Source organism: Lepidochelys kempii, chromosome 10, assembly GCF_965140285.1.
Source record: "Lepidochelys kempii isolate rLepKem1 chromosome 10, rLepKem1.hap1, whole genome shotgun sequence".
In the NCBI taxonomy this organism is placed as follows: Eukaryota; Metazoa; Chordata; order Testudines; family Cheloniidae; genus Lepidochelys; species Lepidochelys kempii.
This window is the reverse complement of record NC_136389.1, coordinates 36,163,857-36,182,365: the sequence shown is the minus strand read 5'-3', so window position 1 is coordinate 36,182,365 and position 18,509 is coordinate 36,163,857. Positions and strand designations below refer to the sequence as shown.

At 48.3% G+C, this 18,509-nt stretch overlaps 1 protein-coding gene and 1 long non-coding RNA gene across 2 annotated transcripts in view; both read left to right on the top strand.

The window, feature by feature from the left end:
• Nucleotides 1–7,774, top strand: part of LOC144930916 (uncharacterized) — a 31,496-nt gene extending 23,722 nt beyond the window's left edge. Inside the window, exons 6-10 of the mRNA XM_078854615.1 lie at nucleotides 525–614; nucleotides 935–1,001; nucleotides 1,315–1,369; nucleotides 5,745–5,825; nucleotides 6,562–7,774. Coding sequence (XP_078710741.1) covers nucleotides 525–614; nucleotides 935–1,001; nucleotides 1,315–1,369; nucleotides 5,745–5,825; nucleotides 6,562–6,616 — 348 coding nt within the window. The 3' untranslated portion in view covers nucleotides 6,617–7,774. The remainder of the gene's footprint in view (nucleotides 1–524; nucleotides 615–934; nucleotides 1,002–1,314; nucleotides 1,370–5,744; nucleotides 5,826–6,561) is intronic.
• Nucleotides 7,775–13,012: 5,238 nt separating this feature from the next.
• Nucleotides 13,013–17,597, top strand: LOC144930888 (uncharacterized). Its single transcript, XR_013636358.1, has 3 exons — nucleotides 13,013–13,076; nucleotides 13,434–13,455; nucleotides 17,466–17,597. It is a non-coding gene; the product is annotated as an uncharacterized LOC144930888 (long non-coding RNA).
• The last annotated feature ends 912 nt before the right edge of the window (nucleotides 17,598–18,509 follow it).

Here is an 18,509-nt window from a genome sequence, read left to right as displayed (position 1 = left end):
CGTCCTAGGAGATAATGCTCCTACCCAACTAAGGGCACGTCTACACTACAAAATTAAGTTGATCTAACTTATGTTAGCACACAGCCGCTGCAGTAATTACATAACTTGTGTGTGTCTACACTTTGCTCCTTGGGTGCACATCCTCACCAGGAACACTTGTACAGATTGTACTGTCAGTGTGTGGTATTGTGGGATGCTTTCTGAAAGCCAGTAACAGTCGACATAAGCAACACAGTCTTTACATTGACACTGTGTCAACCTAACTACATTGACGTTGACTCTTGTGGAGGTGGAGTTTTTAAGTCGGTGTAGCAAGGCAGTTACGGCAGTGGGAGTGAAATTTTTGTGTAGACACTTACAAAGGCCGACGTGCACTGCCTTGCATTGACCTAACTCTGTAGTATAGACCAGGCTCAAGGCTTGGGTGGTACTACCAATTTATGTCAGTATAACTACATAAATCCACACCCCTGTGCAACGTAGTTATACTGACCTAACCCCTGGGGCTTCTCCCATTGACATAGCTACTGCCTTCTCGGGGAAGTGGAGTACCTACGGCGACAGGGGCATCTTCACTAAGTGCTACAGTGGTGCACCTGTCTGTAACTGAGAAGGTAACTGTTTGTAACCTGTCACAAAACTGAGAATGTGCCCTGCTTTGGCTTTGTTCAATCTGATCACTTTGTTCCTGGGTGGTGGCACTCCAAGGGGAATGGGACTGTCCCTTGCAGATCCTCAGCTGGGTCTGTATATCTCTGATCACCTAGTTCCTGGGTGGTGACACTCAAAGAGCAATGCCCTGTGCTGATCCTCACTGGGTTTCTGTATCTTTGAATCCCTTGTTCCCTTTGAAGTGACACAGCTAAGTGGCTTTGTGCTAATCCCTCAATCCCAAGTAATGTCACAGTTCTTGTTTCCTCTATTCCTCTTTCAGAAGGAGAGGCAGCAGTGGGTGTTGCAGGAGGCTAGTAGGAGGAGGGAAGAGCAGCGGAGAATAGCTGGTATGTTGTGTGTGTGTGTGTTCGCATGTGTGTTCTTAAGAAAAAAGTGGATGGAAGCTTATTAAAATGATTGTCATAGTGAAAGGGGTCTGCCTGACCTTGTGGTGCCATCCTCTCCCAACAAAGGAACTCCCAGTGATGCACCTGCAGCATCTGAGGGGGACGGGAGGGAGAGTGTTAGTATGAAAGCAGGGAAATCAGTAAGAAGAGCCCAGATGTAAAGCCTACTTAGAAATACTCCCATCCCACCACCCCCATCTCCTGTGATGAGCGTACAACCTAACTCCTCCATTTGATCTTTTCTCCATTTCAGATGCTAATCAGGAAGGGAAATGGGTCAGAGGGGAGGAGCTCCCTGACTTTGACGAGTAAGATTATTTCCTATTAACTGACATGCTCTAGAATTTTTAAAGTATCTTTGCTTATGAAATCAGGTCTTATACTTGTAATGTCAGATTCTTCCTCCAGATTCCTGACCAGGACTCTGGAACAACAAAAGAAAAGTTCCCTCTCCCACCCGTGTAAGCCTTCCTAGGTTTTACGTGGAGCTTGGTGCATGCTGGGTGTCAGGGATTGGACTTCGGGAGTTTGATGGGTGGATCTCCACATTGAATGGCTATATCCTAGTTATGTACCTTACTATGAAATCTCAGTGTAAGGAGATCCCAATAACAGCGGACTCCATCATACCCAATCCCTTTCCCTGCCCCACAGTAAATGATCCAAACCACACTGAAGTCAGTGGGAGTCTCTCCATTGACTTCAATGTCATTCTTTGGGAGGAGCCTGACTCCGCTTTCATTTTCACTAGTGTAAATCTAAAGCTGTGGAGTTACTCTGATTTATATCAATATATAACTGAGCAAAATCTGGCCCATTGTAGTTCCAAATGGAAAACTTCAGATGAAGTTAAGTTTGTTAATATTGTTGCCCCTTCGGCTAGCCAATGTTTGAGGCCTTGTAGGGCTGTTCCCATTAGGAGGAGAAATGGATGATATGAGTCATGTCTGTTCTTTGGTGTAACCTTGTTTATAAGCAGGCCTGGCTGTAGGATTTTTGCCGCCCCAAGCAAAAAAAATTTTGGCCACCCCTGCTTTTTCTTGTGCCCCCCGCCTCCGGCTCCACGCCAACTCCGCCCCTTCCCCGCCCCTTCCCCAAATCCCCAGCCCTGCCTCCTCCCCCAGGCGTGCCGCATTCCCCACCCAATGGCTTCCTGCAGCTCCCCCCCGCAACCCACTGCCCTAGCTCACCTCCGCTCCGCCTGCTCCCCTGAACACACCGCCGGTCCATTTCTCCCCCCTCCCTCTCAGGCAAGGGAGAGGCAGCTCATTCAGGGGAGCAGGCGGAGCAGAGGTGAGGGTGGGGGGAGGAGCGCAGGAAGTAACGGGGGGGTAGAAGAGCCGCTCCCTGCCCCAGCTCACCTCCGCTCCACCACCGCTGCCTCCCCCCCGAGCGCACCGCGGCTCGACTTCTCCTCCCTCCCTTCCAGGCTTGCCGCGTGAAACAGCTGTTTCGCACACAGCAAGCCTGGGAGGGAGGGGGGCGAAGCAGAGCAGCGGTGACGTGCTCAGGGGAGCAGGCGGAGGCGGAGTGGAGTCGAGCTGGGGCGGCGGGGGCACATTTCTAGCTAGGGGCGGCATGGCCAGCACTGGAATGCTGCCCCTAGAATTGTGCCGCCCCAAACACCGGCTTGTTTTGCTGGTGCCTAGAGTCACATCTATTTATAAGATGTTTATAAGAACTGTCCCCAAAGTCCTGTTTCCCTGAACACAGTAGGAACAAACATCAGGCAGTTTCTTTGCTCTGATCCCCAAGTCTGCTGCTTTAGTGAGCTCTCTGCTCAAGAAGCTTCCTGTCAGGATCATCCTCCCAACTCCTTTTCCTTACATGATTTGTTGAGGGAAGAGTCAACACAGCTTTTGTAAAGGGAAATCATGCCTCACCAATTTACTAGAATTCTTTGAGGGGGTCAACAAGCATGTGGACAAGGGTGATCCAGTGGATCTAGTGTACTTGGACATTCAGAAAGCCTTTGACAAGGTCCCTCACCAAAGGCTCTTAAGCAAAGTAAGCTGTCATAGGATAAGAGGGAAGGTCCTTTCCTGGATCAGTAGCTGGTTAAAAGACAAAGGGTAGGAATAAATGGCCAATGTTAAGACTGGAGGGAGGTGAATAGTGGTATGCCCTAGGGATCTGTACTGTTCAACATATTCATAACGATCTGAAAAAAGGGGTAAACAGTGAGGTGGCTAAATTTGCAGATGGTATAAAAGTACTCAAGACAGTTAAGTCCAAAGCAGACTGCGAAGAGTTACAAAGGGAATCTCAAAAGTGGGTAACTCGGCAACAAAATGCCAGATGAAATTCAATGTTGATAAATGCAAAGTAATGTACATTGGAAAAAAAATCCCAACTAGACACACAAAATGATGGGGTTTAAATTAACTGTTACCCCTCAAGAAAGATCTTGGAGTCACTGTGGATCGTTTTCTGAAAACATCCACTCAATAGCAGTGGCAGTCAAAAAAGTGACCAGAATGTTAGGAACAAATTAGGAAAGGAATAGATAATGAGACAGAAAATATCATAATGTCACTATATAAACTCATAGTTCACCCCCACCTTGAATACTGGGTGCAGTTCTGGTCACCCCATTTCAAAAAAAGATACATTAATTGGAAAAGGTATAGAGAAGGGCAACAAAATGGTTAAGGGTATGAACCAGCTTCTATGTGAGGAGAGATTAAAAAGACTGGGACTTTTCAGCTTGGAAAAGAGATGACCGGGGCGGGGGGGGGGTATGACTGAGGTCTATAAAATCATGACACATGGAGAAAGTGTATAAGGAAGTGTTATTTACAGCTTCATGTAACACAAGAACTAAGGGTCACCCAATGAAATTAAAAGGCAGCAGGTTTAAGAAGAGACAGGAAGTATTTCTTCACACAGTGCTGCACAGTCACCCTGTGGAATTCCTTGTCAGGGGATGTTGTTGTCATGGCTCCACTGCACCAGTGCTCTCTAACGGTTCTGGAACAGTCCCTGGGAGGACTTCTTCAATGTGTCAGCCCCCATAGGGTCACACTCTCTCACTGGATACGCCCCTTGGCTTCACTGTCTCCTGCCACTGACCCTCAGAACCTTCAGTACCCCTGCTTCACACTGTGAACTCCCCTCAGTGAGTCCACTTGGCTTGGACACCGGGAGAAGTCTTACGCCCCCAAAGGGAGCAAAACACCCCCAAATTTAATCTGCAGTGACTCTCAGTCAGCATTGTAAAAACAGAAGGATTTATTATATGTCTGAAACACTATAGAAAGTTCTTAAGTTCGCACAAAGAACAGAAAAGTTACAGCAAAGTCCATCTGGGTCAGTTCAGAGCCCAGAGCTTCCTCTGACCCCCATTGAGTCCCACTCCAGAAGTCAAGAGCTTGCTTCCAGCAGCCCACACATAACCACTTTGTCCTTGTTCCTGGGCAAACATTGTCCCCCTGGCCTCCTCCATGGCCCTTTGTTCTCCAGCTGGTCAAACCTGGCTTATTTGCAAAGGAGGTTGTTAGTTGCTAGGTATCCAATGTCCAGGCCATTGTCTTCTGGGACTCTTCATGGCATGGGGCCAGGCCCCAGAGAGCCAGGAGTCAGTCACACCTGGATCTCTGCAAAGAGTAAACAACCTCCCCCTCCCGTGACCTCATTAACCATAAACCACATAGGGGAAACTGAGGCACACACACTATTCACACAAAATATTATGAATAATTCCCACTCTGTCACTGTTGTGAAGGCCAAAAGGTGGCAGCCATTAGCACCTTTCAGGGTAGCAATACATCAGTAGTGTAAGAAAAGAAACCCTTTTATAGCTTAGTCAATACTCTAAATCCCTTGGACTGTAGATGGAAGAATACTTAGCCCTGGTCTACACTGCAAGTTTAGGTTGCATTTAGCAGCATTAGATAGATTTAACCCTGCAGCCATCCACATGAGGAAGCCATTTTTGTCGACTTAAAGGGCTCTTAAAATCAATTTCTGTACTCCTCTCCGACAAGGGGATTAGTGCTGAAATCGACATCACTGGGTCAAATTTCGGGTAGTGTGGATGCAATTTGACAGTATTGGCCTCCAGGAGCTATCCCAGAGTGCTCCATTGTGACCGCTCTGGACAGCACTCTCAACTCAGATGCACTAGCCAGGTACACAGGAAAAGCACCGGGAACTTTTGAATTTCATTTCCTGTTTGGCCAGTGTGGCAAGCTCATCAGCAGAGGTGACCATGCAGAGCTCATCAGTACAGGTGACCATGTAGTCCCAGAATCGCAAAAGAGCTCCAGCATGGACCGAACGGGAGGTACTGGATCTGATCGCTGTATGGGGAGACGAATCTGTGCTATCAGAACTCCGTTCCAAAAGACGAAATGCCAAAATATTTGAAAAAAATCTACAAGGGCATGATGGACAGAGGCCATAACAGGGACCCACAGCAGGGCCACGTGAAAATTAAGGCGCTCAGGCAAGCCTACCAAAAAAACAAAGTGGCAAACGGCCGCTCCGGGTCAGAACCCCAGACATGCCGCTTCTATGATGAGCTGCATGCAATTCTAGGGGGTACCCCTACCACTACCTCACCCCTGTCCATGGACACCTGCAAGGGGGAGTCTTATGCAACAGGGACAGGGATTTTGGGGACGAGGAAGATGAGGAGGATAGTGCACAACAGGCAAGTGGAGAAACCATTCTCTCTGACAGCCAGGAACTGTTTATCACCCTGGAGCCAATACCCTCCCAAGGCAGGCTCGTGGACCATGAAGCCAGAGAAGGCACCTTCTGGTGAGTGTACCTCTGTAAATATAATACATGGTTTAAAAACAAGCATGTTTAATGATTAATTTGCCCTGAAGGCTTGGGATGCATTCGCGGCCAGTACAGCTACTGGAAAAGTCTGTTAAAGTGTCTGGGGATGGAGTGGAAATCCTCCAGGGACATTATTAAGGGGACATTCAGAGGTGGCCATTCCTGCTGGGCTGTTTGCCTGTGGTCGAAAAGAAATCATCCCCGCTTTTAGCCATGCGGTGGGGTGGGGGCGGCCCATTCATGCTGAGCTGTTCACATTTGGCTGGAAGGGATCTTCCCTGATACTAGTCACCCGGTGGGAGGAGGGATTATCATTCCAGAGAATTGGGGGCGGGAGGTTAGTTGGGTTTGTGCTGCATGTTAACCCAAAAACCTCAGCCCCTCCTTTTAAATGGCCAACCCAACGGGTGCTTGGTATGGGAAAGGTGGGCCCTGCTGTTTGAAACCATTCCCACATGTTATGAAGGTTGAAGAAGCTGAAAGACTGTGGCTTACCATGGCTGCCTGCAAGCCGAATTCTGTTGCCCAGCCCTGCGTGTGTGATCTCTCATACCAAACCGGCAGGCCCTCAATATAAGAGGCAAAATGTGACCTTGTACTGAAAACATGTGCTATGTAATGTTAACAGCTTGGTTCACCATGAAAGAGTCTACCCACTGTTCGCTAAAATGTGTCTCTTTAAATACTACTCTCCCTTTTTTTCCTCCCGCAGCTGCAAATGTTTCAATGCTCCCCCTAACATCATGGATCAATGGTTCCATGTCTAGATGGCAGCCAGTATCAAGTGGAGTGCCCCAAGGGTCGGTCCTCGGGCCGGTTTTGTTCAATATCTTCATAAATGATCTGGAGGATGGTGTGGATTGCACCCTCAGCAACTTTGCGGATGACACTAAACTGGGAGGAGTGGTAGATAAGCTGGAGGGTAGGGATAGGATAAAGAGGGACCTAGACAAATTGGAGGATTGGGCCAAAAGAAATCTGATGAGGTTCAACAAGGACAAGCGCAGAGTCCTGCACTTAGGACGGAAGAATCCAATGCACAGCTACAGACTAGGGACCGAATGGCTAGGCAGCAGTTCTGTGGAGAAGGACCTAGGGGTGACAGTGGACGAGAAGCTGGATATGAGTCAACAGTGTGCCCTTGTTGCCAAGAAGGCCAATGGCATTTTGGGATGTATAAGTAGGGGCATTGCCAGCAGATCAACGGACGTGATCGTTCCCCTCTATTCGACGTTGGTGAGGCCTCATCTGGAGTACTGTGTCCAGTTTTGGGCTCCACACTACAAGAAGGATGTGGAGAAATCGGAGAGAGTCCAGCAAAGGGCAACAAAAATGATTAGGGGTCTGGAACACATGACTTATGAGGAGAGGCTGAGGGAACTGGGATTGTTTAGTCTGCAGAAGAGAAGAATGAGGGGGGATTTGATAGCTGCTTTCAACTACCTGAAAGGTGGATCCAAAGAGGATGGATCTAGACTATTCTCAGTAATAGCAGATGACAGGACAAGGAGTAATTGTCTCAAGTTGCAGTGGGGGATATTTAGGTTGGATATTAAGAAAAACTTTTTCACTAGGAGGGTGGTGAAACACTGGAATGCGTTACTTAGGGAGGTGGTGGAATCCCCTTCCTTAGAAGTTTTTAAGGTCAGGCTTGACAAAGCCCTGGCTGGGATGATTTAGTTGGGATTGTTCCTGCTCTGGGCAGGGGGTTGGACTAGATGGCCTCCAGAGGTCCCTTCCAACTCTGATATTCTATGATCGATCTCCGTCCCAGAAGCTAGCGCAGATAAGAAGTTGAAAAAACTGCACTCATGATGAAATGTTCTCTGAGCTCAGGCAGTCCTCCTGCACTGAAAGAGCCCAGCAGAATGCGTGGAGGCAAACAATGGCAGAGTCCAGGAAAGCAGAAAATGAACACGAGGACAGGAGGGACGAGCAAGATGAGAGGTTGCGGGAGCAAGAGGAGAGGTGGCGGCAGCATGATGAGAGGAGGCAGGATGCAATATTGAGGCTACTGGGGGATCAAACTAATATGCTCTGGTGTCTGGTGGAGCTGCAGGAAAGGCAGCAGGAGCACAGACCACTGCTGCAGCCCCTATGTAACCGTCTGCCCTCCTCCTCAAGTTCCATAGCCTCCTCACCCAACGTGCGGGGGGCCTCCGGGCACCCAACCACTCCACCCCAGAGGACTGCCCAAGCAACAGAAGGCTGGCATTCAATAAGTTTTGAAGTGCAGTGTGGCCTTGTCCTTCCCTCCTCCCGTCATCCACCGCCTCACTCAGTGCTTCCCTCCTCCCCTACCCCTCCTGGGCTACCTTGGCAGTTATCGCCCTATTTGTGTGATGAATTAATAAAGAATGCATGATTTTGAAACAACAATGACTTTATTGCCTCTGCAAGCGGTGATCGAAGAGGGGGAGGGCGGTTGGCTTACAGGGAAGTAGAGTGAACCAAGGGGGTGGGTTTTCATCAAGGAGAAACAAACAGAACTGTCACACCGTAGCCTGGATAGTCATGAAACTGGTTTTCAAAGCTTCTCTGATGTGCAGCACGCCCTACTGTGCTCTTCTAATCACGCTGGTGTCTGGCTGCATGTAATCAGTGGCCAGGTGATTTGCCTCAACCTCCCACCCCGCCATAAAAGTCTCCCCCTTACTCTCACAGATATTGTGGAGCACACAGCAAACAGCAATAACAATGGGAATATTGGTTTTGCTGAAGTCTAACCGAGTCAGTAAACTGCACCAGCGTGCTTTTAAATGTCCAAATGCACATTCTACCACCACTCTGCACTTGCTCAGCCTATAGTTGAACAGCTCCTTACTACTGTCCAGGGTGCCTGTGTATGGCTTCATGAGCCATGGCATTAAGGGGTAGGCTGGGTCCCCAAGGATAACTATAGGCATTTCAACATCCCCAACAGTTATTTTCTGGTCTGGGAAGTAAGTCCCTTCCTGCAGCTGTTCAAACAGACCAGAGTTCCTGAAGATGCGAGCGTCATGTACCTTTCCTGGCCATCCCAAGTTGATGTCAGTGAAACGTCTCTTGTGATCCACCAGTGCTTGCAGCACCATTGAAAAGTACCCCTTGTGGTTTACGTACTGGCTGCCAAAGTGGTCCGGTCCCACAGTAGGGATATGCGTTCCATCTATCGCCCCACCACAGTTAGGAAATCCCATTGCAGCAAAGCCATCCACTATGACCTGCACATTTCCCAGAGTCACTACCCTTGATAGCAGCAGCTCAGTGATTGCGTTGGCTACTTGCAGCACAGCAGCCCCCACAGTAGATTTGCCCACTCCAAATTGATTCCCGACTGACAGGTAGCTGTCTGGCATTGCAAGCTTCCAGAGGGCTATTGCCACTCACTCGTGAACTGTGAGGGCTGCTCTCATTTTGGTATTCTTGCACTTCAGGGCAGGGGAAAGCAAGTCACAAAGTTCCATGAAAGTGCCCTTACGCATGCAAAAGTTTCGCAGCCACTGGGAATCATCCCAGACCTGCAACACTATGCGGTCCCACCAGTCTCCCGGGGCCCAGAATCAGCATTCCACAGCATGAGCCTGCCTCATTGCCACCAGGATGTCCAAATTGCTGGGGCCCGTACTTTGAGAGAAGCCTGTATCCATGTCCTCATCTCTCTCATCACGGCGCTGCTGTCACCTCCTTGCCTGCTTTTGCAGGTTCTGGTTCTGCACATACTGCAGGATAATGCACGAGGTGTTTACAATGCTCATAACTGCCGTGGTGATCTGAGCGGGCTCCATGCTTGCCATGGTATGGCATCTGGAGAAAAGCAGAGTTGCAGCGGAAGTGGTGGCTGATGACGGATGCCATGAGAATAGATATTTATAGAGAACGATGAGAGGACCTGTAAGGTGGATTCATGAGAGCAGGAGAGCAGAGTTGCAGTGGAAGTGGTGGGTGACAACGGTTAGCACCACGCACATTTCCCGAGGCAGAACACACGTACCCGGGAGCCCATGACAGACAACATGGAGAAATTCGCTATTGAGACAACAGCAGCAGAACAGAGTTGCAGCAGCAGCGGTGGATGACGACGGTTAGCAGTCTTACGGCACTGTCTGCTGAAAGCAGTATGATGTCCGCACGGAAAATAGACGCAAAACGATTGTCTGCTATTGCTTTCACGGAGGAAGGGGCGACTGATGACATGTACCCAAAACCACCTGCGACAATGTTTTTGCCCCATCAGGCTTTGGGAGCTTAACCCAGAATTCCAATGGGCGGCGGAGACTGTGGGAACTGTGGGATAGCTACCCACAGTGCACCGCTCCAGAAGTCGATGCTAGCCACGGTAGTGAGGACACAGTCCGCCGACTTAATGCGCTTAGTGTGAACATACGCAATCGACTGTATAAAATCAATTTCTAAAAAATCGACTTCTATAATATCGACCTAATTTTGTAGTGTAGACATACCCTAACTCTATTGATGTTAATGAGCACACAGCCTGCAGGTCCACCTGATTCTGCAAGGTACTGAGGCTTAGATCCTCTAAGGCATTTAGGTACCTAACTCCTATTAATCTCAATGGGAGTAATGTGCCTAAATACTTTGAAGATCTGAGCCGAAGTGTCCTCAAGTCCTGTTGATATTAATGGGAGTTGAAGGTGCTCAGCACTACTCAGGGTTAGGCCTTTAAAGGAGCTTTCTATATTCACCCCTTCACCATTCCCCAGAAAACTTTATTCTTCCATCAATAGGCCAAAGGCTGCATAAAATAATATTCCCCTCACTTGATCCTCAGCACCTAGGCTTTGGAGCTTGTGAAATTCCTAGCATGCATGGCATATTCTGATGTGTGCTGCTCTCTCCTAGGTGTCCTCCGTGCAGCTCAGAGTGGTTTGTGAGTACAACATGTGTCTCCATGAGTTTCTTGTCCATTAAACAGCACATTGCTCAGAAGCCATTCCCCGCTTTTAACTGGGAATGAGGGGCACCAGCAGTTTCCTACTGAGCAGTGGCACAATTTCCTAGCAAGACTGAATGTCTGTCTTTCAAATGCATTCACCAGTGGGCCCCAGAGCAGAGTTGGGGTGGTGGGTTCCATCTCCCTCTGCATGAAAGGGGTGGAGGAGTGTCACTGATTTGTTACCAGGAGACACTCTCTTTTGAGAGCAGGGGGACATTTGACAGCAGTGGAGAATCTTGCGTTAAGTAGCTAAGAATGAGGGTTCAGGCCAGGAGGTGCAGTAATCCCAGTTCTTTGCTGCTCTCCAGGTCTCACTTCCCATGCCTAGATCAGCTAGCTAGCATCTAGCGAAGGGATCTAGTGAGACTCTAGATGGATATTGTTGCCTTAACAGTTGACAGATAAAGGTCCTTTCAGCTCATTGGCCTTGTTCAATGGCAGCATATGAGTAGGCTGCTCCCAGGACCATCTATTGAAGATGGTCTAAACTAACCATAGGGCTTCCAGCCGCCAAGAGTTTGCCCCTTGCCCTTGGGAGTTCATGAGCCATAGAAGGCCAGGCCCTTTGGCTTGCTTCTAGAAAGTTTCCCCAATTACTGTCCAAAAAGGTTCAGGAGATTCCAGTGGATCACAGCAAGTGTCACCTGCTACCTTGTTGTGTTGTAAATTTTCTTTGTCTGATGCTCTCAAACAATGTCCCTTTTCCTTCCTACTCACTGAAACCACAGGCAGAGGCTCCCCAGCACTATGGTGAGTCCAATCATGCGACTATATGAGCGAGTCATGGGAAATATTTACGGTATACAGGGTTTAAATTCTCAAAGATTATTTTTTGGAGGGCCACCCTCCCATTCGGGGCTCTGGGCTTTAGCCCTGCGGAGTGTCTGTGTGCAGGTGCCAAGCAGGCATGCAACACAATCACTCCAGAGAACACTACCTGCTACAAGTGTCAGAGTTTAAGAACAAGACTTGATCTAGTCGTCGTAAAGATAAGTCCGGGTTTCAGCCAAAGTAGCCGGTTTGTCTGCCCACGCTGGAAACAGGCTGACCCAAAAGGCGGAATCGTTACAAAGTGACTCTAGAGAGGAGAGGTTGAGCTGTCAGTAAGCTGTTCAGGGGAGATACAGGCAGGCTGCAGGTTGGTAAGCTTTAGGTAAGAAGACATGCTGTGCTCCTGAGATTAAAAGTGCTTTGGTTTCAGAAGGCTGGCTGGTTGCTGTGTGCTACAGCTCCTGAAGGGAAGTGCTTGCAGGTGCCAAACAGAGCCAGGCCTGCTGAGAACTCACAGCTAGCACGAAGGGCTGTGCCCCAGAGACATGGTCTGAGAGTGGGGGAATTGTGGGATTCCACCTCACGATGGGTGAAGGCACGAAGCCTCACACCTGAGCAGGGTACACTCGGAGACTAGAGAGGGGTCAAAGGTGCAGCTATCCCTTGACCATAACATAGGGGAACTTGGCCTGGGGCTTCCCAGAAACAGGAGCATTATTTCAAAGGAGTGTCCATGGAAAATAATTTTATGGGCCAAATTCTGTGGATGATCAAGGTCTGGCTGTACTCCCACCCCATTCCTTCTAGTGTCACAGCCAAGAGAGGTGCATAGCTCCACTGGAGTAGCCCCAGGGCTGTGAAGGCAGTACAAAGACACGGGGCTTCTGCATTACAACCCTGGCCTCCCCAGGCTACTGCTTAGCTCCATGTGGGATTTGTTCTTTGGAGTAATCTGCCCCTCCCCACAAGGGAATGACCTGAGGGAAACTCTATTTGTGCCCAGCCCCTTTACCCCCAGCTGAGAATGATCTGGGTACAAATTACTTGGGAAAAAAAACCCTCATTTCTCACGAGCCTCTGTATAAGGCAGGAGTGCAGCAAGTTCCTGGATCTACAGCAGAGTGATCATGTGACTGCATATTGTCTTCCACAAACCCACCTTCTCAGCCAGAGCTACCATGGTGGCCAATATGGGCCCACTTGTGTGCCATTGAGATTAATCACATTGGTGTCAATGGGAGCAGAATCACAATCTGAGAGAGTGGCCTTTGGGGCATGACTTGGTAGCTTCTGAAATAGGAGGGTGATCTTTGTCCAGCTCTGACGCTCTTAGTCCACACTGAGCATTGTCACTCCACCTGTAAAGCCCAGGCTGGTGGAGAGTTACTAAGTAACTAAAGTGGTATAAGAATTGAGCACAGTGTTTCTGCATGTGTCCTCATCCCATCCATTTCAGAGGATGATGATCCTGACAGGAGATGGCTCAGATGGGAGATGGCTCAGATGGGGCTATCCAGCAGGTAAGCACCCAACATCCTGCTATTAAATGTAGTTTAGAAGGCTTTCACGCAAGTGCCTCTGGGAGAAGCTTCTCATAGAATGAAATCAAATGTTATAACCACTCCCTTCCCAGGCTCCACTTTGTCTGCCCAAAGTCTGATCCTCACCCCCCACAATGCTCAGAGAGCTCCATGCTCCCCTCTCCTCACAAAGGCCTGCATGCTTGCTCCATCTTTCCACTCCAATACAGGCCCAAAGTTTCAGCATACACTGAATCTGCTTCTCATCCAAAGCTTTCTCAACCCCCACTTTGAAATCAAGTCACTGAAACTCCAGCAGTTGTGACCTGTTCTAATGTCTGTAACATTCTGTTCTAGGGAGGAGGAGATATATGAGCCGGTAAGTACTTTCGGACACTTTGTTCTTTTGTTTTTAATATAGCCACAGAGCTTCATTCAAAGCCAGGACTGGGGAAAGCCTGAGCAAGTTTAATGAGGCACATTAGATTGTAAGTTTCTTGCAGCAGGAGCTGTCTTTTGTTCTGTGGTTGCACAGAAAACCCGTCCCCTTGCTGGGGCTCAGAGCGGCTCCAGCCCAAGCCCAAACATCTACATGCTGTTTTTAGTCCTGTAGCATGAGCCCAGCAAGCCCAAGTCAGTTGACCTGAGCTCTGAGACTCACTGCCATAGATAGGATTTTTTGCTACACAGATGTTCCCTCAGACCAGTGTTTCCCAAACTTGGGACATTGCTTGTTCAGGGAAAGCCCCTGGCGGGCCAGGCTGGTTTGTTTACCTGCCGTGTCTGCAGGTTCGGCCCATCACAGCTCCCACTGGCCACGGTTCACTGCTGCAGGCCAATGGGGGCTGAGGAAGTGGCGAACCGCGGCCAATGGGAGCTGCAATCGGCCAAACCCATTACACGGCAGGTAAACAAACTGGCCCGGCCCACCAGGGGATTTCCCTGAACAAGCGGTATCCCAAGTTTGGGAAACACTGCCTCAGGCAGATGTAGTTCAGAAGGGTGTCCCCCCAGTGTCAGAGCATGAGCCTGGAAATTGAGAGCTGGCTGTGCATAGATTCACTATGAGACCTCAGGTCACTTAGGGCTTGATTTTTCTAAGGCATTGAGCACCCCAGACTCTCTTCAGTGTCACCTCTGAGAGTCAGGCCTTCAACCACTCTCTGCATCAGTAACCCCCCTTGTTGGAGCAACACCTATTTCATGTAGGTGCTAGAAGCTAAATTAGCCTCCACCGCTGAATGCCTTGGACTCCTGTTGAAGTCAGTTGCAGATGAGGCTGTGCAACATTGGGTCCTGATGCTAGATTATCCCTTAGGGCTTTGTCTACATGGGAATGCTATGCCAGGATAAGATAAGGCAGTGGTTCTGAACCAGGGGTATGCATAACCCCAGGGGGCATGCAGAGTTCTTCCAGGGGGTACATCAACTAGTTTAGATATTTGCCTACTTTTACAACAGGCTACATAAAAAGCACTAGCAAGTCAGCACGAACTAAAATTTCATACAGACAATTACTTTATACTTCTCTATATACTATACACTGAAAGAAAGTATAATATTTATGTTCCAATTGATTTATTTTATAATTCTATGATAATGAGAAGGTAAGCAATTTCAGTAATAATGTGCTGTGACACTTTTGTCTTTTTATATCTGATTTTGTAAGCAAGTAGTTTTTAACTTGCAAACATCTAGAAGATAAGAAGGTGATAAGTGACAGTCAGCATGGATTTGTCAAGAACAAATTGTGTCAAACCAGCCTGATAGCATTCTTTTACAGGGTAACAAATCTTGTGGATAGGGGGTGTCATGAGGTCACTCACCACACTGGCATCTCCTGCAGGCCATTTTGGGAATTAGCTCTATCGTCAGCAGGTGTGCCCTCCAGTTGTAGTGGCTCTCCCATCCTCATCTCAACCTGCAGACCCACCACAGTTCCACTCTCACTGCCTCTGCTTCATGGCACAGCCTTCCAGGCTTGTCACAATCCTTCCACAACAGTCTAGCTGCTTCTCACAGCAGCATGGCAGTCCACAGCCAGGCTGCTTCTTCAGCAGCGAGGAGAGAGACCCAGACCCACCCACTAGTCTGGTTCCCAGCTCAAGGACCCTATAAACAACAGCTTCCCACTGCCCCTCCTTTCTTTCTCCACCAGTCTGTCTCAATCCCCTGGGCCACTTCCTTGCAGCCCCAGCACCTTTGGCTTCTACCTATGGCTCCTTTACCCTCTTCCCAGGGCCTCAGGCCTGCAAGTCCTAGCAACCCTATTAACTGTGATAGTTCTGAAGCCCTCTAAGAAGTCAGTCCTCTCCCTTGGGCTTCCTGCAACAGACTGCCCTGCTCTGGCCTGCAGCTTCCTTTTATATGGACCGGCTGGGCCCTGATTGGCTGGTCCAGCCGCCACCCGAATTAGCTGCAGCCACTGCCCTAATTGGCTGTTTCCTTGCAGCCCTCCAGGCCGGATTTTAACCCTATCAGGGCCAGGGGCAGACACCCTGTCACAGAGGGAAATGGTAGATGTGGTATATCTTGGCTTTAGTAAAGATTTTGATACTGTCTTGCATGACCTTCTCATAAACAAACTAGGGAAATGCAACCTAGATGGAGCTACTATAAGGTGGGTGCATAACTGGTTAGAAAACCGTTCCCAGAGAGTAATTATCAGTAGTTCACAGTCATGCTGGAAGAGCATAACAAGTGGATGGATTGGTTCTTGGTCCGGTTCTGTTCAATATCTTCATCAGTGATTTAGAGAATGGCATACAGAGTACTCTTATAAAGTTTGCGGACGATACCAAGCTGGGAGGGGTTGCAAGTGCTTTGGAGGATAGGATTATCATTCAAAATAATCTGGACAAACTGGAGAAATGGTCTGATGTAAATAGGATGAAATTCACTAAGGACAAATGCAAAGGACTACACATGGGTAGGAATAATACATTGCATATATACAAAATGGGAAATGACTGCCTAGGAAGGAGTACTGTGGAAAGAGATCTGGGGATCATAGTGGATCACAAGCTAAATATGAGTCATCAGTGTAACATTGTTGCAAAAAAAGCAAACATCATTCTGGGATGTGATGATGATGGGCGATCACTTGTTACCGAGTATGATCATCTTCCATGGGAGTTATGGGTCCTCAGGTGGCTAATAAGGCCAGTCCTTGAACCACAAGTTCTATTACAATGAGGGCAGATGTTTTCAGGCTCAGCAGGAGGCCATTGACCATGACTGGGAGCCAGTCTCTCCTTCCTCCTTCGCCTCTTGTCCTCTTCGGCTTGTCGGCAAGCAAGTTCAAAATGCAGGGGACCACCACATAGGACTTCACTCCATTTTAAGCGATCCTGGGCAAGTGTCTCCCAAGTGTCAATGTCAATATTACGCTTTTTTAGGTTGTTCTTCAGTAAGTCTTTATAACACTTCCGTTGTCCACCCACATTACGGTACCCTTCTTTCAGCTGAGAGAACAGGACCTGTTTTGGGAGGCGATGGTCTGGCATCTGGACAACATGGAGTGTTGTAAGCAAGATACGAGAAGTAATTCTTCTGCTCTACTCCGCGCTGATTAGGCCTAAACTGGAGTATTGTGTCCAGTTCTAGGCGCCATATTTTAGGAAAGATGTGGACAAATTAGAGAAAATCCAGAGAAGAGCAACAAAAATGATTAAAGGTCTAGAAAACATGACCCATGAGGAAAGATTTGAAAAATTGGGTTTGTTTAGTCTGGAAAAGAGAAGACTGAGGGGAGACATGATAACAGTTTTCAAGTACAAAAAATGTTGTTACAAGGAAGAGGGAGAAAAATTGTTCTTCTTAACCTCTGAGGATAGGACAAGAAGCAATGGGCTTAAATTGCAGCAAGGGAGGTTTAGGTTGGACATAAAAATATTGCTCGAGCATGCAGGGGTGTAATCAGGAAGGCCAAAACACAACTGGAGTTGCAGCTAGCAAGGAATGTGAAGGGTAACAAGAAGGGTTTCTACAGGTATGTTAGCAACAAGAAAAAGGTCAGGGAAAGTGTGGGACCCTTAATGAATGGGGGAGGCAACCTAGTGACAGATGATGTGGAAAAAGCTGAAGTACTCCATGCTTTTTTTGCCTCAGTCTTCACCGACAAGATCAGCTCCCACACCGCTGTCCTGGGCAACACGGTATGGGGAGGAGGTGAGAAGCCCTCAGTGGTGAAAGAACAGGTTAAGAACTATTTAGAAAAGCTGGACATGCACAAGTCCATGAGTCCAGATCTAATGCATCCGAAGGTGCTGAGGGAATTGGCTGATGTGATTGCAGAGCCATTGGCCATTATCTTTGAAAACTCATGGCGATCGGGGGAGGTTCCGGATGATTGGAAAAAGGCAAATATAGTGCTCATCTTTAAAAAAGGGGAGAAGGAGAACCCAGGGAACTACAGACTGGTCAGCCTCATCTCAGTCCCTGGAAAAATCATGGAGCAGGTCCTCAAGAAAACCATTTGGAAGCACTTGGAGGAGAGGAAGGTGATCAGAAACAGTCAACATGGATTAACCAAGGGTAAGTCATGCCTGACCAACCTGATTGCCTTCTATAATGAGATAACTGGCTCTGTGAATATGGGGAAAGCAGTGGATGTGATATAGCTTGACTTTAGCAACGCTTTTGATATGGTCTCCCACAGTATTCTTGCCAGCAAGTTAAAAAGTATGGATTGGATGTACGTACTACAAAGTGGATAAAAAGCTGGCTAGATTGTCGGGCTCAACGGATAGTGATTAACGGTATTAAATGGAGTGCCCCAGGGGTCGGTCTTGGGGACAGTTTTGTTCAATGTCTTTATTAATGATTTGGATGATGGGATGGATTGCACCCTCAGCAAGTTCACAGATGACACTAAACTGGGGGGAAAGGTAGATAGGCTGGAGGGTAGGGATAGGGTCCAGAGTGACCTAGACAAATTGGAGGATTGGGCCAAAAGAAATCTGATGAGGTTCAACAAGGACAAGTGCAGAGTCCTGCACTTAGGATGGAAGACTCCCATGCATCGCTACAGGCTGGGGACCGACTGGCTAAGTGGCAGCTCTTCAGAAAAGGACCTGGGGATTACAGTGGACGAGAAGCTGGATATGAGTCAACAGTGTGCCCTTGTTGCCAAGAAGGGTAATGGCGTATTGGGCTGCATTAGTAGGAGCATTGCCAGCAGATCAAGGGAAGTGATTATTCCCCTCTATTCGGCACTGCTGAGGCTATATCTGGAGTACTGTGTCCAGTTTTGGACCCCCCACTACAGAAAGGACGTGGACAAATTGGAGAAAGTCTGCGGAGGGCAACGAAAATGATCAGGGAGCTGGGGCACATGACTTACAAGGAGAGACTGAGGGAACTGGGCTTGTTTAGTCTGCAGAAGAGAAGAGTAAGGGGGGATTTGATAGCAGCCTTCAGCTACCTGAAGGG